Source organism: Topomyia yanbarensis, chromosome 3 (genome assembly GCF_030247195.1).
Source record: "Topomyia yanbarensis strain Yona2022 chromosome 3, ASM3024719v1, whole genome shotgun sequence".
Classification (NCBI taxonomy): Eukaryota; Metazoa; Arthropoda; class Insecta; order Diptera; family Culicidae; genus Topomyia; species Topomyia yanbarensis.
In genome coordinates, this window is record NC_080672.1 from 176440463 (window position 1) to 176455764 (window position 15302).

Consider the following 15302-nt stretch of genomic DNA (forward strand, 5'->3'; position numbering starts at 1 on the left):
TGGGACTGTGAATAAAAGGTGGAGCTAGTGTTCTGGGAAAATTGTCGGATCGATGTTTTTTAGGGAATTCCCTCATAGTGTTATGTCTGTTAGTCTGTGACTTAATTATGATTAGTGGAATTGCGAGTTGTTGCGAGTGATGAAAAATTGCATATCTGGCACGCCGTCGTTTGCTAGTGCTTGAGTAGAAAAATTGATCGTTTGTTTTGAACATATATCATACACAGGTAGCATTGATCGGATTGAATTTGACATTTACTAATACCATTACATTTGTTTCTTGTCGGGTTTTTGTTTACTTTTCTAGCGGGTTTTAAAACTATTTGTGGTTTGTGATAAATTTGTTATTTTTTGCCTTTTTATACAATGGCAATGGCACAGCTCACATTCGATCAAGCTAGTGAGCTGATCCAAGGTTGGTAATTTGATATGAGTGTGGAGTTTTTAGCCGACGATGAACTGAATTATGAACTGACTGCCCGTTCTGTCAGTTTGTCTATCGGTCTCGATCGCTCACGAAAACGCAAGTGGCTGCGAGATCAGTTGAAGGTGGAAAGGGATGATCCGTCGGGAAAATGCCCACGTAGAGTAGTGGGTGATCCTACTGTGGAAGTCAAGGTTTGTACGCATAAGTTTACCGAGTTGAAATCGTGTTTGGAACAGGAGGATGATGAGGAAAAGAAGGTTTGTTCTACTAGAATGGTACACGTCGGTATGCGTTTAGTGACTGTGTTGAGGGACTCGCGGGGGTCGCCCAACTTGCACAGTCAATTGCAAAATACGGTGTTGAATTAGCGGAGGTTCTTGAACATTTCTTTCGGGGTTCTGCTTCGTCTTTGCAGAGTGATCAGCAAGAGGGAAATGATATTTTAGCTCTGTTGGATGCAGACAAAGCAGATGAAAATCCTAGACCGAGAGTTTCCGTTCTTAGTCAGGATGACCTTGATTGGATCCATTCGTTGCAAGCGAGAATTACGGATCTAGAAGCCGATTTAGCTCGACGAAGAGAAGTAAAAGATGCTGTAACTCAAACTCTTCCTGATCATGCTCAATTTACTTCATATTCACAACACCCCGATACAAATTTCAGAACATTTCAAAACTATAATTTTCCGCCAACAAAGCCTTCCAATTCATTCGATACTTCATCTAGTTACCATAATTTTCAAAATATCCCAGATCGTACATTACATTCTAACAATATACCAATTCCCAACAATACATACAATATTCCCTATCATCCGACGAGAATTTCTAATCCTACTGGAGCAAATCCCGAGATGTACAACCATGCTTCGGCTATCCCATCTTTCCCTAAACGAAATTCACCTCCCATGTATAGTGGTGTTCTACACAATCCGTACCCCGCACCGTACCACAACCGTCACACTCTTCCTGTGTCCAAATGGAACATCACTAAATACAGTGGTGACGATCAAGGGCTGAAGCTAAATGAGTTTTTGGAAATTGTACAGGCTTTATCCCAAGCTGAGCATGTGTCGGTGGTCGAGCTTTTCGAGTCGGCTGTGGCATTTGTTTGTTGGTTCAGCGCTCAAGTGGTATATGGCACAAAGAACCACTGGTAGATTGATGAATTGGCAGCATTTGGTATTTGAATTAAAACGCACCTAGGGTGGGTGCTCCCTAGGGGCAGATCACTCTAGAAATGTATAACAAATATGTATCAAATTAGAAAAAAATGCATTTAATTTCCATTTTTTCATCAACTTTGCACTCCCTCGCAGAAAAGTTTGTTTAACAAACGTCCTACGCTGATTCACTTTGTTCGACGTTTTGTTGAATGTAGGGCTAATTTTTTGTAGGGTTTGGACGTCTTACACGCAACGCAAAATACATTGCACGCAACGCAAAATACATTCCGAATTTATATTTTGATGGAAAGAAATGCATTTAATTTAGCTGATTTTTAAAAATGCATCACAAGTGATCTGTCCCTAGGAATGGAACGGAAAACTATATATGCTTAATGACCCAATTATCCGACGGCTTATCATTTTGAAACAAATTTACATCAGAGCGTTGCGAACAGCCTAACATGTACACAAGATAGGGGAAAAAGCGAAAGGCGCTAGTTCAGTATTTCGATTTTCAACTGCAACCACACGCAGAAGAATCAGGCCTTTTTGAATCAACAAAACGTTTTGTTGAATCTAAAACGTGGCGAATGTCTGTTTCAAACTGAAATGGGCGTTTTTCAAAAGCATGTATTTGGTTTAGTTCAACAAATACTTCTGTTTACATTTTAAATAGAAACATTGTTGAATCAAAATAAAATTTGTTAGATCTAACTGATCCTGTTCAGAGAACAAAAGGTGAAATCCGAAATCTTGTTAGCTGTCGCAAATTGATGCGGAAACAGCTTAAAGCTGTAATTTTATTCAGAGTTAGATAACGCATGTAAACAATATAAGTAACTCACAAATTTCGGTGTGCGAATCAATTTTAATCCGGGGAAGACTATTCCTCCACTTTAAACTATCTGTGATCAAAATTCTAGGTTAAGCATGAGCTCCAATGCGTACAGCTTTAGTTCTACTCACTGTGATAATGATCTGTGATTTTAGTTTTAAGTCCTAGCTGTAAGTTAGTTTAAGTCAATTTAACACTGAAAAGAGCAAACAACTTTACTATTAAATTTTACAAGCTTTAGATTAAAGCAAAATGAACTCCTGCCTCCTAACTTACGTCTGATCGCGTTCGATGTTGCAAAGAAAAAAAGATTGTGCAAACGGAAATAACTGCTGATGGCAAGCCATGTCATCTTCCCGCGTCAATTGACAGTTCATACCGGTTGACGCGCCGCTTGCATTAGGCCGCGTTCACAGTGGTTGCGTTCGCATAGTAAGGCCGTGTCCACACTGCGAAGCAGTGCTGGCGGTAACATCCTCTCCCCCGTAACACTGGTCACCGGTCCCAGTTTTACCATCTGGCTCAACCTCCAACACGGCCAATTTTGACACCGGTCTACGCAGTAACCCCCTCGCAGTCTGAACCACAGCTTGCCGAACGCGTCCGTCTTCGGCAGTCGCAACTTCCTTCACTCTTCCACGTAGCCAGCCATTTCGGCGAGTGTCATCAACTACGAGGACCAGATCTCCAACAGCTACGGGAGTCACTTCTCCGAACCACTTCATCCGCTTAGTGAGCATCGGGAGGTATTCCTGAACCCAACGCTTCCAAAATATGTCCAGTTGATGCTGTATAAGGTTCCAGGAACTCTTCACCGCATAGGCAGGGTCACTAATGTTAACAGCCGGCTGACGCACTCCCTTAGAGCTTCCTAATAGGAAGTGGTTTGGTGTTAGAGCCTCACCTTCGGCAGCGTCTAAAGGTAAGTAGGTAAGTGGTCGACTGTTGACGATACCCTCGGCTTCGACGACTAACGTTTCCAGTCCTTCATCGTCCAGCTTTCGATCGTTCTTGTAAGCAGCTTCCATTGCCGACTTAACTGACCGCACCATCCTTTCCCACGCGCCACCCATGTGAGGTGCTCCTGGCGGGATGAAATTCCACTTTGTATCTTCATTTGTGAACGTCGCTGCCAATTCGTTTTCGATTTCTTCCTGCAGCAAACGTTTGGCACCTTGGAAGTTGGTACCATTGTCGGTATAGATTTCCGCTGGCGCTCCTCGCCGACAAACGAAACGGCGAATACACTTGACGCACGACGGTGTAGACAGGCTATGGGCAACCTCAACATGGACGGCACGTGTGGTGAGACACGTGGATAGGCAGATCCAACGTTTGGCAGCGCTCCTTCCCACTTTCACCAAGAACGGCCCAAAGAAGTCTATGCCGGTGTAGGTAAACGGCCGACAGAACGATGACAATCGAGCCACAGGCAGCGGTGCCATTCGAGGAACCTTCGGGTTCGCTTTCGCGACTTTACACCACTGGCATGCAGCCGCAACTTGCTTCACCACCGTCCTTAACCGTGAAATGTTGTAGTACTGCCGAACTTCATTCACTACCGTCTCCGAGTTCCCATGCCGGCAGGCTCGATGAAAGTCGTGGACCACAAGCTTCGTTACATGGTGTTTTCTTGGGAGAATCGCCGGGAACCTGGCATCGAATGCGGCATGTGGTGCGGCTCCAATTCGTCCATCAACGCGCAGCACTCCGTGTTCATCCATTGTCGGCGTTGTTTGATACAAACGGCTTGTCTTAGGCAACTCCGTTTGTCCTCTCGTAAGCGAGGCCATTTCTGCGGGAAACTCCTGCCACTGTACCATCCGTATTATCGTGCTCTTCGCTTTTCTCAGCTCGTCCTGACTCAGATGCAGTAGTTCCGGCTTCTCATTTCTTCGCCTCCGCTGACAGTTGTCTATGAAACGGTGTACATATGCTACTGCTCCAAGAAGTCGTCTCCACCTTGAGAACCGGGCGAAATCCACCACACACTCCGGAATAGTCGCTCCTTGGATCACCAAGCAGGGCCGTAGTTCTTCTTCAGGAGCCGTTGATGTTTTCACTTGCTCCGGCCAATTGTCTTCGGACAGCCGCAAAAACTTAGGTCCCTTAAACCATTCGTCGCATTCTTTCGGGCATGAGTTCTTTCCCCACTTCGTGGCAGCGTCCGCTGGATTCGATTTGCTGGGAACCCACCGCCATTCAGCTACATCCGTTGTAGAAAGAAGCTCTCCTACTCGGCAGGCAACGTACTGCTTGTACCGACGATGATCGGCTCGTAACCAGGCCAGCACTGTTGCGGAATCACTCCACAGAAACCGCTGTTTGACTTTAACACTGTGGTTCTCCTGCACGAACGACATCAAGCGGCTGCCCAATACCGCTGCTTGAAGCTCCAAACGGGGAATCGAGAGGGGTTTCAGTGGAGCGACCTTTGTTCTTGCCGCAACTAACGAGCATTCGGCTTTGCCTTCTATGTCAATCACTCTGAAGTATGCTACAGCAGAAAAGGCAACTTCGCTCGCATCGACGAATACGTGCAGTTGCAATCGTTTGTACGTCTGTTCGGTCGCTTCCTCGAAGTAGCACCGCGGAATACGCAGATCTCTTATCTTCGGGAACAGAGCGGTCCACCTAGCCCAACGTTCGAATATTTCTTCCGGCACCCTTTCGTCCCACTGCAGTCCGGCTCGCCACACGTCCTGAAGTAGGATCTTGCCGTGCACGAGGTACACACTAAGAAGCCCCAGTGGATCAAATATTCCCATCAAGCACTTCAATATCTGTCGTTTAGTTGGCCGCTCGTCTTCATTTAATACACGTTGAATTTCCTCCTTCAAATTCATCGAGAACCGCAGCTCATCGTCGGTCGTCTGCCACAGCATGCCGAGCACTCGATCGCCGTCCGTTGTACTCAAGCAGAGATTCTTGCTGGCGTTGGTAGCTTCCTCGTTCAGTCCGCGTAGAACTTCGGCACTGTTCGACAACCAATTTCTAAGGTGGAATCCTCCTTTCTGATGGATTGCTCCGACTGCGCGGGAAACTCTTTCGGCCTCATCCACACTCTCGAAGCTATCCAGATAGTCGTCCACGTAGTGGTTTCTCTGGATTCCCTCGACAGCTCGGGGATAGCGAGCGACGAATTCTTCGGCGTTTTTGTTCTTCGCATGCTGGGCTGATGCTGGCGAACACGTGGATCCAAAGGTCGCCACGTCCATAATGTACGTTTCGACAGGCCTTGATGGATCGCTCCGGAACAAGAAGCGCTGAGAATGACGATCCGGTTCACAGATTAACAACTGGTGGAACATTTCACGGATGTCTGCCGAAACTCCCACCTTGTACTGACGAAAACGCAGCAGAACTCCGGGAAGCGAAGATAACTGATCCGGGCCTTTTAGTAGCATGGAGTTTAGGGATATTCCATCTACTTTCGCTGCCGCGTCCCATATAAGGCGGACTTTGCCCGGTTTCCGGGGGTTCGTAACTACTCCTAACGGCAAATACCACACTCGTTTAGGATCGGCTAGTGCGAGCTCCTTCTGAGTTGCACGGTGCGCATAGCCTTTCAGCTGATACTCCGCTATTTGCTTCTTCAGATTGGCTGCCAGCTCGGGATCTCGCAGCATCCTACGCTCCAGACATTCGAAACGCTTCACCGCCATGTTGTAGCTGTCCGGGAATTCTATTTCGTCGTACCTCCACAGTAGGCCAGTTTGGAATTGTTCTCCTACTCGGATAGTCGTCCGCTCCATAATCTCCCTAGCTCGCGTGTCTTCTACAGATTCCAGCACGACTGGCGGTTGAACTCCGGCATCCTCCATAGAAAAATAGTCTTTCACTGCATTGTGCAGCTCCTGGTCGCCGGTACCGGCACATTCACAAGCGTGATAATTCAACGAATGCGTATCCCTACTTTCACCACCGCCGAATATGCACCATCCTAACCGTGTTTTCACGGCAATAGGCTCGGTTCTCTTTCCTTCTCTTGCCTGCAGCGGTACCGTGAGGTTCGCATTGTTAACGCCGATCAGCAGACGGGGAATCGCTTTCGTGTAGCTAGCGATCGGCAGACCTTGCAGATGGCGGTAGTGTCGCGCCAGCTTGTCGTAATCTAGATTCTGTTCCGGTAAAGTAAGCTCATTTACAGTACGAACGTCGTTGATCGTGAACTGCTTGTTGCTATTGGCTCCCCTGATGAAAACTCTCACTTGCTTCGATTCCGATTCAACTCTGGTGACGTTTCCGGTCCACTTCATACACAACGGTGTCTTCCGACCGTCGATACCCAATTGCTCCACCAGGCTGTTCTCGATGAGCCACAAGTCCGAACCATCATCCAGAAATGCGAAAGTTTCAATGGTCGCTCGTGGCCCACGGAGAACGACAGGAATTATGCGGAAAAGAAAAGTCTGCTTGCCTTGCCGATGTGTATGGTTCTGAACAATCGACAATTCTTGGGTTGGTCGCTGGTTTGCATTGGATCGATTTGAATGTAGCAGTGCATGATGACGGTAGGTACATCCATCGATCACGCACAGCGTCGCGTTTCTGCAGCTTCTCTTCCCATGTGCGTTGAGACAACTCCGGCAAAGACCTTTATCTCGTACGAAGTTCCATCGGCTGTCCACAGTATACGCCTTAAATGCGGTGCATTCTGCTAGACGGTGACCTGATTTCTTGCAGCATATACACGCTCGATCCTTTTCGCTCACTACCTCACGAACGGATTCTGCTTCGTTGCTATGCGTGTTCACCGCTCCTTTGTGTCTCGGCTTCTGCTGACTACTGTTACTTTCGCCGGTGTAGTTTGACACACTGCAAACGGCTGTGACGACTTTGAGCATAAAATCTCCAAACGCCTTGAGGTTTACTACCGGGTGCTGTTGTATGTAGTCCGCCCACTGCATCTTGGTGTGTACAGGTAGCTTCTCCACCAGCTCCATCAGCAACGTAGGATTCGAGAGATGTTCCTGCTGTCCCGCTGCTTCCAGGTGGTCGCAGAGGCTGCGCACAGCCATGCCGAAGTCGATTATAGTTTCCAATTTCTCCGCCTTCGGTGCCTGGACACTGCGCACTTTTTGTAACAATGCACCGATTAATAACCCGGGTCGCCCGTATAACAACCGAAGAGTATCGATCACTTGAGGCACTGATTCCGGAAGCAGCAACCTGCTTTTGACAGATTCGTACGCGTGCCCTTTCAGGCAACGTTGAAGACGCGAAAGATTCTCGGCACTATTGTAACCGCACGCCAGCGAACTATTCATAAAGCTACTGATGAAGATTGGCCAATCAACAGGATTGCCAGAGAACGAAGGTAGATCGCGGGACATCACTTGACGCGCGGCTAGCTGCGAGGGGGAGGGGGTGTATTGTTCAACGACAGGCAGTCCCGGCGGAGGGGGAACTATGCCTGTAGATAGTGACGGATTTACGTGTGGCATAGGGCCAACATTTGACAGTTCCATATTGGGAAAAACTGTCCCATTTGCCAGTGGCGTATGGCCTACGATTGGCGGTCCCGCAGTTGCGGATACTAATCCGGAATGTATACTTGGATTTGCCTGTGGCGCAAGGCCAACATTCGATCCCGTCGAGGGAAAAACTGTATTCATGTTGTTCGATGGAACCGTGGCCGAGGCTGCCAACGTTCCGAACTGTTTCATTATGTGTTGGAGGGAGCATCCATAGTTGGATGGTAATGGTACACTAGTAGGTGGATAATTCAGTGGCTTACCTTGATGTGCTACGGGGGGAACGGGGGGCTGGACTTTACCTCTCGAACCTGCTACCTGCTGTCTCTGAGTGATCGCGCCGGTATACTGCTGCTGATCACAAACGGTGAGACCCGGTTGTTGAGGGTCGAACAAATTGCCCAGTGTTGATACTACGGGGGGCACGGGAAATTCACCCCGTTGACTCCGATGTGCCTTTGGGATCGCGCCGGTATACTGCTGCTGATCCCGAACGATGAGACCCGATTGGTGAGGGTCGAACGAATTTCCACACGTTGGTGCTGCGGGGGGAACTGGGGGCTGGACTGCGGGGAGCACGGAGAATTCCAATTGTGGGTTCTTAGGTGTTTTCGGCATCGCGCCGGTATACTGCTGCTGATCTCGAGTAACCAGACCTGGTTCCGATGGGTTAACCACCTGTCCCAACGTTGGTTCTCGATCGCATAATTGCATGGCCGGGGAAGCTGCTGCCCCGCCTGTCGGTTGATCCATCTGCTGACCATGCGCGCTTGCACCCTGTTCCATGCACTGCTGTTGCCACTGCTTTACTCTATCCTGGCTCGTCCTGTGACTGATCCGGCTCCTATTACTAGCCGTTTCTTCCAACTCCTCCTCCAGCTGGTGTTTCTCTGCTAGATGACGTTGCTCTAATTCCTGCTGCTCTTTCAGTCGCTGCATCTTCATCCGTGCCGCCTTTGCGCTGGAAGTGGGAGTGCACACACTCACCGGCAAACAATGCCTACATGTCCACGGCCGGTCTGCAACAGACGATGTGACTTGAGCACATGACATGTGCCACCAACCATCGCATCGGTCGCATTGAACGCAATCATCGGCCGATTCCGGATGGGCGCAGCAAACACAATCCGATGATTTTCCCTGCTCGGGCGTTTTGAGGTTGGGATCCGTATTTGGCATGGTGAAATTCAGCTGGGCACAATTCGATACCTTTCCCGGCCACGAAATTTCTTTAAGATTTTGTTCAGAGAACAAAAGGTGAAATCCGAAATCTTGTTAGCTGTCGCAAATTGATGCGGAAACAGCTTAAAGCTGTAATTTTATTCAGAGTTAGATAACGCATGTAAACAATATAAGTAACTCACAAATTTCGGTGTGCGAATCAATTTTAATCCGGGGAAGACTATTCCTCCACTTTAAACTATCTGTGATCAAAATTCTAGGTTAAGCATGAGCTCCAATGCGTACAGCTTTAGTTCTACTCACTGTGATAATGATCTGTGATTTTAGTTTTAAGTCCTAGCTGTAAGTTAGTTTAAGTCAATTTAACACTGAAAAGAGCAAACAACTTTACTATTAAATTTTACAAGCTTTAGATTAAAGCAAAATGAACTCCTGCCTCCTAACTTACGTCTGATCGCGTTCGATGTTGCAAAGAAAAAAAGATTGTGCAAACGGAAATAACTGCTGATGGCAAGCCATGTCATCTTCCCGCGTCAATTGACAGTTCATACCGGTTGACGCGCCGCTTGCATTAGGCCGCGTTCACAGTGGTTGCGTTCGCATAGTAAGGCCGTGTCCACACTGCGAAGCAGTGCTGGCGGTAACAGATCCCTTTGTTAAAAACCAACAGAATCTTTGTTTAATTTCAACTAAATTTGAGTTGTTCTCTCCTTTGGTTGATACAAAAGATTTGTTTTTGTTCCTTCAAACTTGTTTGTTCGGTTAAACTTAACATGATTTTGTTGTTTCAAACGAAATATTTGTTGAAACTACTGAAAAGCCAACAAATGAATTAGTTGGTAATTTCAACCAACAGTATTGATTGAATCAAACCTAAATCTTGTTTGTCACTATATCAAACGGGAAAATTGTTATTAAAAACCAAAATTTGTTTATTTTTACTAAATTTTTTTCTGCGTGCAGAATAACATTAAAAACAAATTTTCGAGAATGTCATCGCCTCTTCCCCCCAGTGCCTCAAAAATCGTGCGCATCGTGCTCCAATATGGCGGATTGCATTTGACGTTACCGTTCCAAGCCATTAGAGCGAAAGAGAGGTTGATTTTCTGCTATTCGGATTATTCACCCTCTCGCTCTTTCAATTTTTCGGTTCAATACCAACGCGTTTTTTCCTTTTTTCATTGTCAGTTTTTTTCAATGCAAACTGGTTGTCGGTTGTCTCGCTACCGCAGAAAATAAAAATCCCCAAAAACTAGGAGAATCGTTAAGAGTTGCTGGGATTATCCGGGAAGCCGCATAGAGTTTCTTTCGATCCTCATGGATGTCCTGCTTCTTACCTATGGGACAAGACAGCGAAGTTCCACCCGGGATGAGCGAGTAATCAGTAAACACCTAAAGACAGAGAAACTGCAGCAGCTGAAAAAGGCTTTGTTCGTTTGTTGTATGGTGGTATCGGTGGCATTTTCTTTAAGTCCGAAACTTTAACACTTTGATTCGTGGCTCGGCGGACACCCGGATCTTGGTGGCAACGCCGGCCGTTGTGGAACAACAAAATTTTCTCGTAAGTAGTGAGTGGTTATGCAAACTGAAGAAACATAACCTATATTGTTTTTTCAGCACCAATCTACACATTGTTTTCTGGCGACGGTTCCGAAGTTCCTGATAATAAAATGAGTCCCGTTAGCACCGTGCGCGACGAAAACTTTTTCAACATCTACTAAAATGTCGGCAATTGGATCGCTGCTGCCAAAGGCATCCAGGCCATTTTCGAAGTTTGGAGAGAATATTAATCAGAAGTGTTAAAGTGAGTTCCGCTTTCACTTTTATTTATTGATTTAAAGCAGTGCTTTTTTCAGTGGCCACCGGATTTTATTAATAAACTATCCAAAGTACTGCTGACTGGCATTTCAAAACTGATCGGAACAGGTTCCGAGGAAAACAATGAGGCACACTACGCGGCATACAATGCATTGGCACAGAGACCGGTTGAATTGCATACTTCGATTAGAGACACCTTGGTAACATTGGCTGCTAACCGGTTTGTTCGCTTTGGTCAACAATATTCCGGAAGTGTTGGCTACAGAAAACAAAGAAGGAAATCTTTGAACCGACCAGAGCACTGATTGCGAAAGTGTACGGTGTGCTTTTGCCCCACAACAGTGACGAGCGGAAGCTGGAGGTGCAAATCAAGGAACTGCTGGCTCTGACCAACAAATCTGGAAAAGCGGCATGGCCACTCTAGCGGCTACCAATGCATCTATCGTAAGCTGATTTTGGCCTGACCCGAACAGCAAAACTGGCTAGGTTTTAAAGATGTCTCATGCTTCCTAAATGCTTCAAACGGCCTCTATTAAAAGTCTGTGTAATATGTTCTACCTCTAAACTACCGCTCAGCTCGGAACCGTCTCCTAAAGGCACCGAGGTAATGGAAACTAATCAAAGCGTTGTAAGCATGGGAGCAACTTTGATGAAAACCTTCATGGCACTTCTGCAGTGTAGTTACAACAAAGCTAAAATCCAAGAGGATATCGCCCACTGTTTGGACTATCTGGCTGTCAGTGATAAGAATTTTTTTTACCAAACGACTACTTAAGGCTTTTCTGAGACTGCTGAAGTTGACCAAGAATCCGGTACTGCATATCGCCAGTGAATAAGCATTGTTTTGAACTATTCGAGGATTTTCAAGTGGGGAACAAGGGGACCAGGATTCGATATGAAATATTAACAATGAAATGCTCAATTGGTTCCTGATTGAGTTAGTACGGAAGGTGAACGAGTCGCATGCTTATTTAAAACACCTGCGCCATTTGGTTGTTGGCTATAGTTAAAAATTGTAGCAGTGTAAGCCGGTGGAGAATAACAGACACATTCTGCAGCTGGAATTTACTGATTTACTCTCAGAGGATAGTGGTAAGGTATAACATTTTCTTTTTTGACAGTGCACTACACCGGTGTAGTTGGTAGTTCAAGCTTAAGTGTAATCAGTCTATCTCTTTTTTGCACATCGGTGTAGCACAAAGTAAAAACAAAAATGCTATTAAATTGCGTTACGACGAAATTAGGAATCTCTAAATCTTTTAATTTTTGAATTCTAGGATTTCAGAATATAAGAATTTTAAAATACTGGAATTTCAGAATTTATGAGTCGTCGAATTTCACAATTTTCAACATCCAAAATTTTAGAATTTTAGAATCTTTGGATTTGTAGAATATTAGAATTTTATAATTTAAGAATTTTAGTACTTTAGAATATCAGGATTCTAGATTTTCAGAATCATCAATTTTAGAATTCTAGAATTTTAGTATCTCAGAATTTCAGATTTGTAGAATATTAGAATTTCATAGTTTAAGAATATTAGAATTTTAAAATATCAGGATCTTAGAATTTTCAGAGTTTCATAATTTTATGATTTTAAAATTGTAAAATTTTAGAATCTTTATATGTTAAAATTTTAGAATTTCAGAATTTGGAATTTCAGAATTTTAGAAGTTTAGAATGTTTTAGTTTTAGAATTTTAAAATATCAGGATTTTAGAATTTTTGAAATTAAAAATCTTAGAATGTCAGAATTTTAGAATTTTTGAATTCCACAATTTTAAAATTTTAGAGCTGCACAATTTTAGAATGTTAGGACTTTAGAATTTTAAGATATTAGAATTTTAGAATTTCGTGATTTTGGAATGTTAGAATGAACTTAAGAATTTTAGAATATTGGAATTTCAGAATTTTAGATTGTTTAGAAAATTTAGAATTTTAAACTATCAAAATTTTAGAATATTAGAATTTTAGAAATTAAGAATCTTAGAATGTCAGAATTTTAGAATTTTTGAATTCTAGAGTTTTGGAGCTGCATAATTTTAGAATGTTAGGTTTTCAGAATTTTAGTGTCACAATTTCACAATTTTGAAATGTTAGAATTTTTAGAATTTAGAATTTTAAAATTTTTAGAATATTAGAATTATAGAATATTAGAATTTAATAATTTTAGAATAATAGAATTTTAAAATTTTACTATTTTAGAATCTCAGAACTTTAGAATCTTGGAATTTCAGAATTTTGGAATCTTAGAATTTGAAGATTTTCGAATTCTAGAATTTTAGAGCTTTAGAATTTTGGAATATTACAATTTTAGAATTTTATAACTTTAGTAATTTGGAAATTTTGTATTTTAGAATAGTAAAATTTTAAAATTCTAGAAGGCTAGAATTTTAGAATTCAAGGATTTTAGATATTTAGAATCTCAGAATTTTTTATTTTAGAATTTAATAGCTGCATAATTTTATAATTTTAGAATGCTAGAATTTTAGAATTTTACTATTATACAATCTTAAAATTTTAGAATTGTTGAATATTGGAATTTTAAAATTTTAGAATATTAGGATTTTAGAGTTTTACAATTTTAGATCATCAGAATTTTAGAATTTCAGAGCATTAGAATATTGGAATTTTAAAATTTTAGGACATTAGGATTTCAGAATTTTGGAATTTTCGATTTCTATAATATATTATATTATATATTATATATTTTTCAGGTTTTTGGAATTTTAGAATTTTAGAATTTTAGAATTTTAGAATTTTAGAATTTTAGAATTTTAGAATTTTAGAATTTTAGAATTTTAGAATTTTAGAATTTTAGAATTTTAGAATTTTAGAATTTTAGAATTTTAGAATTTTAGAATTTTAGAATTTTAGAATTTTAGAATTTTAGAATTTTAGAATTTTAGAATTTTAGAATTTTAGAATTTTAGAATTTTAGAATTTTAGAATTTTAGAATTTTAGAATTTTAGAATTTTAGAATTTTAGAATTTTAGAATTTTAGAATTTTAGAATTTTAGAATTTTAGAATTTTAGAATTTTAGAATTTTAGGATTTTAGAATTTTAGAATTTTAGAATTTTAGAATTTTAGAATTTTAGAATTTTAGAATTTTAGAATTTTAGAATTTTAGAATTTTAGAATTTTAGAATTCTAGAATTTTAGAATTTTAGAATTTTGGAATTTTAGAATTGTCAGATTTCTGCGCGTATCCTGTCGGGTTAGTTGAGCTAGGGCTAACTCGGTTTCGCTGGCATTTCCTGACAAATTTTGATAGGGACCGAGCTAAACCCTGGTATAACTCTGATATAAACTGTGCAAAGATCCTGGCAATTCCTACCTGGTAGAATTTAGCACGAATCGAGAAAAACATCTGACAAAGATGTGGCAAGAAGCGTGCCGAGATCTTGGCCGTACATTCCTGGCTCGATTGTGGATAAAAGTGAGCAGCACCGGTTGGTTTAACCGCTTCTGTCAGAAACGGTTGTTGCATTTGAGCGAATTCGTTGTCAGAATTCTCGCACAAATCGCGCAAAATGCTCGCAGAAACTGCCAGCATCATTTTCGCTTTGCTCAACTTTAGCTAACTTTCTGCTTGCCACGCTGACCGGGCAACATGTGGCTTAATTGGATCAAAACGTAGTGTGTCTAGTCCGTTTTTAAAAAGCGTGATATAATCGAGACAAAACCGTGATATAATCGAGGGTGATATAAACGAGTATTGATTTATATCATACTACGCATAGTGATATAATCGAAACATTACTGTATATAAGATTAATACAGAATAGATAGAAGCATCAATTGTCTTCTTTGAATTGTTTATACCATTTATAAGTTTCAAGATATTCAATCTCAAACTTTGAAAATCGTTTTTCTCGAAATGTTCAGAATGGCGCTTGTCATAAGATAGCACAAAAGCGACGAGATCAGATAGATAAACAACATCCCTCATGATACTGTACCTTGATGTGGTCCGGGGGCATTTCCACTAAAGCAGTATTTCAGTGATGATATCACAGAAACTTGGGATACGATTATTTTCTTTTTAGTTAAGCTACATTGTGATAAATTTTAGTACTTAGCATGGCGACCTTTATCATCCACTGCCATGGTCAAATAATATACAATGTGGGTTTAGGGCCCAATTCTCTCAGGAGGCACTCTTCTTTTATTGCTATATTTTAAATTAGATGCATGCTAACACTCACTAACACAAATTGCTTATTCTCTCATATACACTCACAATCTCATTCCAAAAGTACAAACGTGGCCTTCGCGATAACACAAACCTGATCACAAACGCAAACGCCCGCGATGTCACCAAAATTCAAACATCCTGGTACGTAAACGTTTGCACCTAAAAATTTACTAACGCAGTCTCAAGCATCAACCCAC

At 42.4% G+C, this 15302-nt stretch overlaps 1 protein-coding gene across 9 annotated transcripts; it reads right to left on the reverse strand.

Moving 5' to 3' along the window:
* Positions 1-2326: 2326 nt before the first annotated feature.
* LOC131689063 (uncharacterized) lies at positions 2327-9732 on the reverse strand. 9 transcript variants are annotated; one of them, XM_058973844.1, is made up of 4 exons: positions 9538-9732; positions 9393-9457; positions 9272-9331; positions 2327-9218 (listed from the first exon to the last, which is right to left on the reverse strand). In XM_058973844.1, the coding sequence occupies exon 4, from the start codon at positions 9084-9086 to the stop codon at positions 2841-2843; it is 6246 nt and encodes a 2081-aa protein (XP_058829827.1). In that variant the 5' UTR covers positions 9087-9218; positions 9272-9331; positions 9393-9457; positions 9538-9732; the 3' UTR covers positions 2327-2840. The 9 variants fall into 9 exon arrangements, 4 of the variants coding, with proteins under 4 accessions (XP_058829827.1, XP_058829825.1, XP_058829826.1 ...); XR_009305344.1 differs by having other exon boundaries at positions 2327-2500; positions 2562-2626; positions 2707-9732; XR_009305343.1 differs by having other exon boundaries at positions 2353-2387; positions 2441-2500; positions 2562-9732.
* Positions 9733-15302: the final 5570 nt, after the last annotated feature.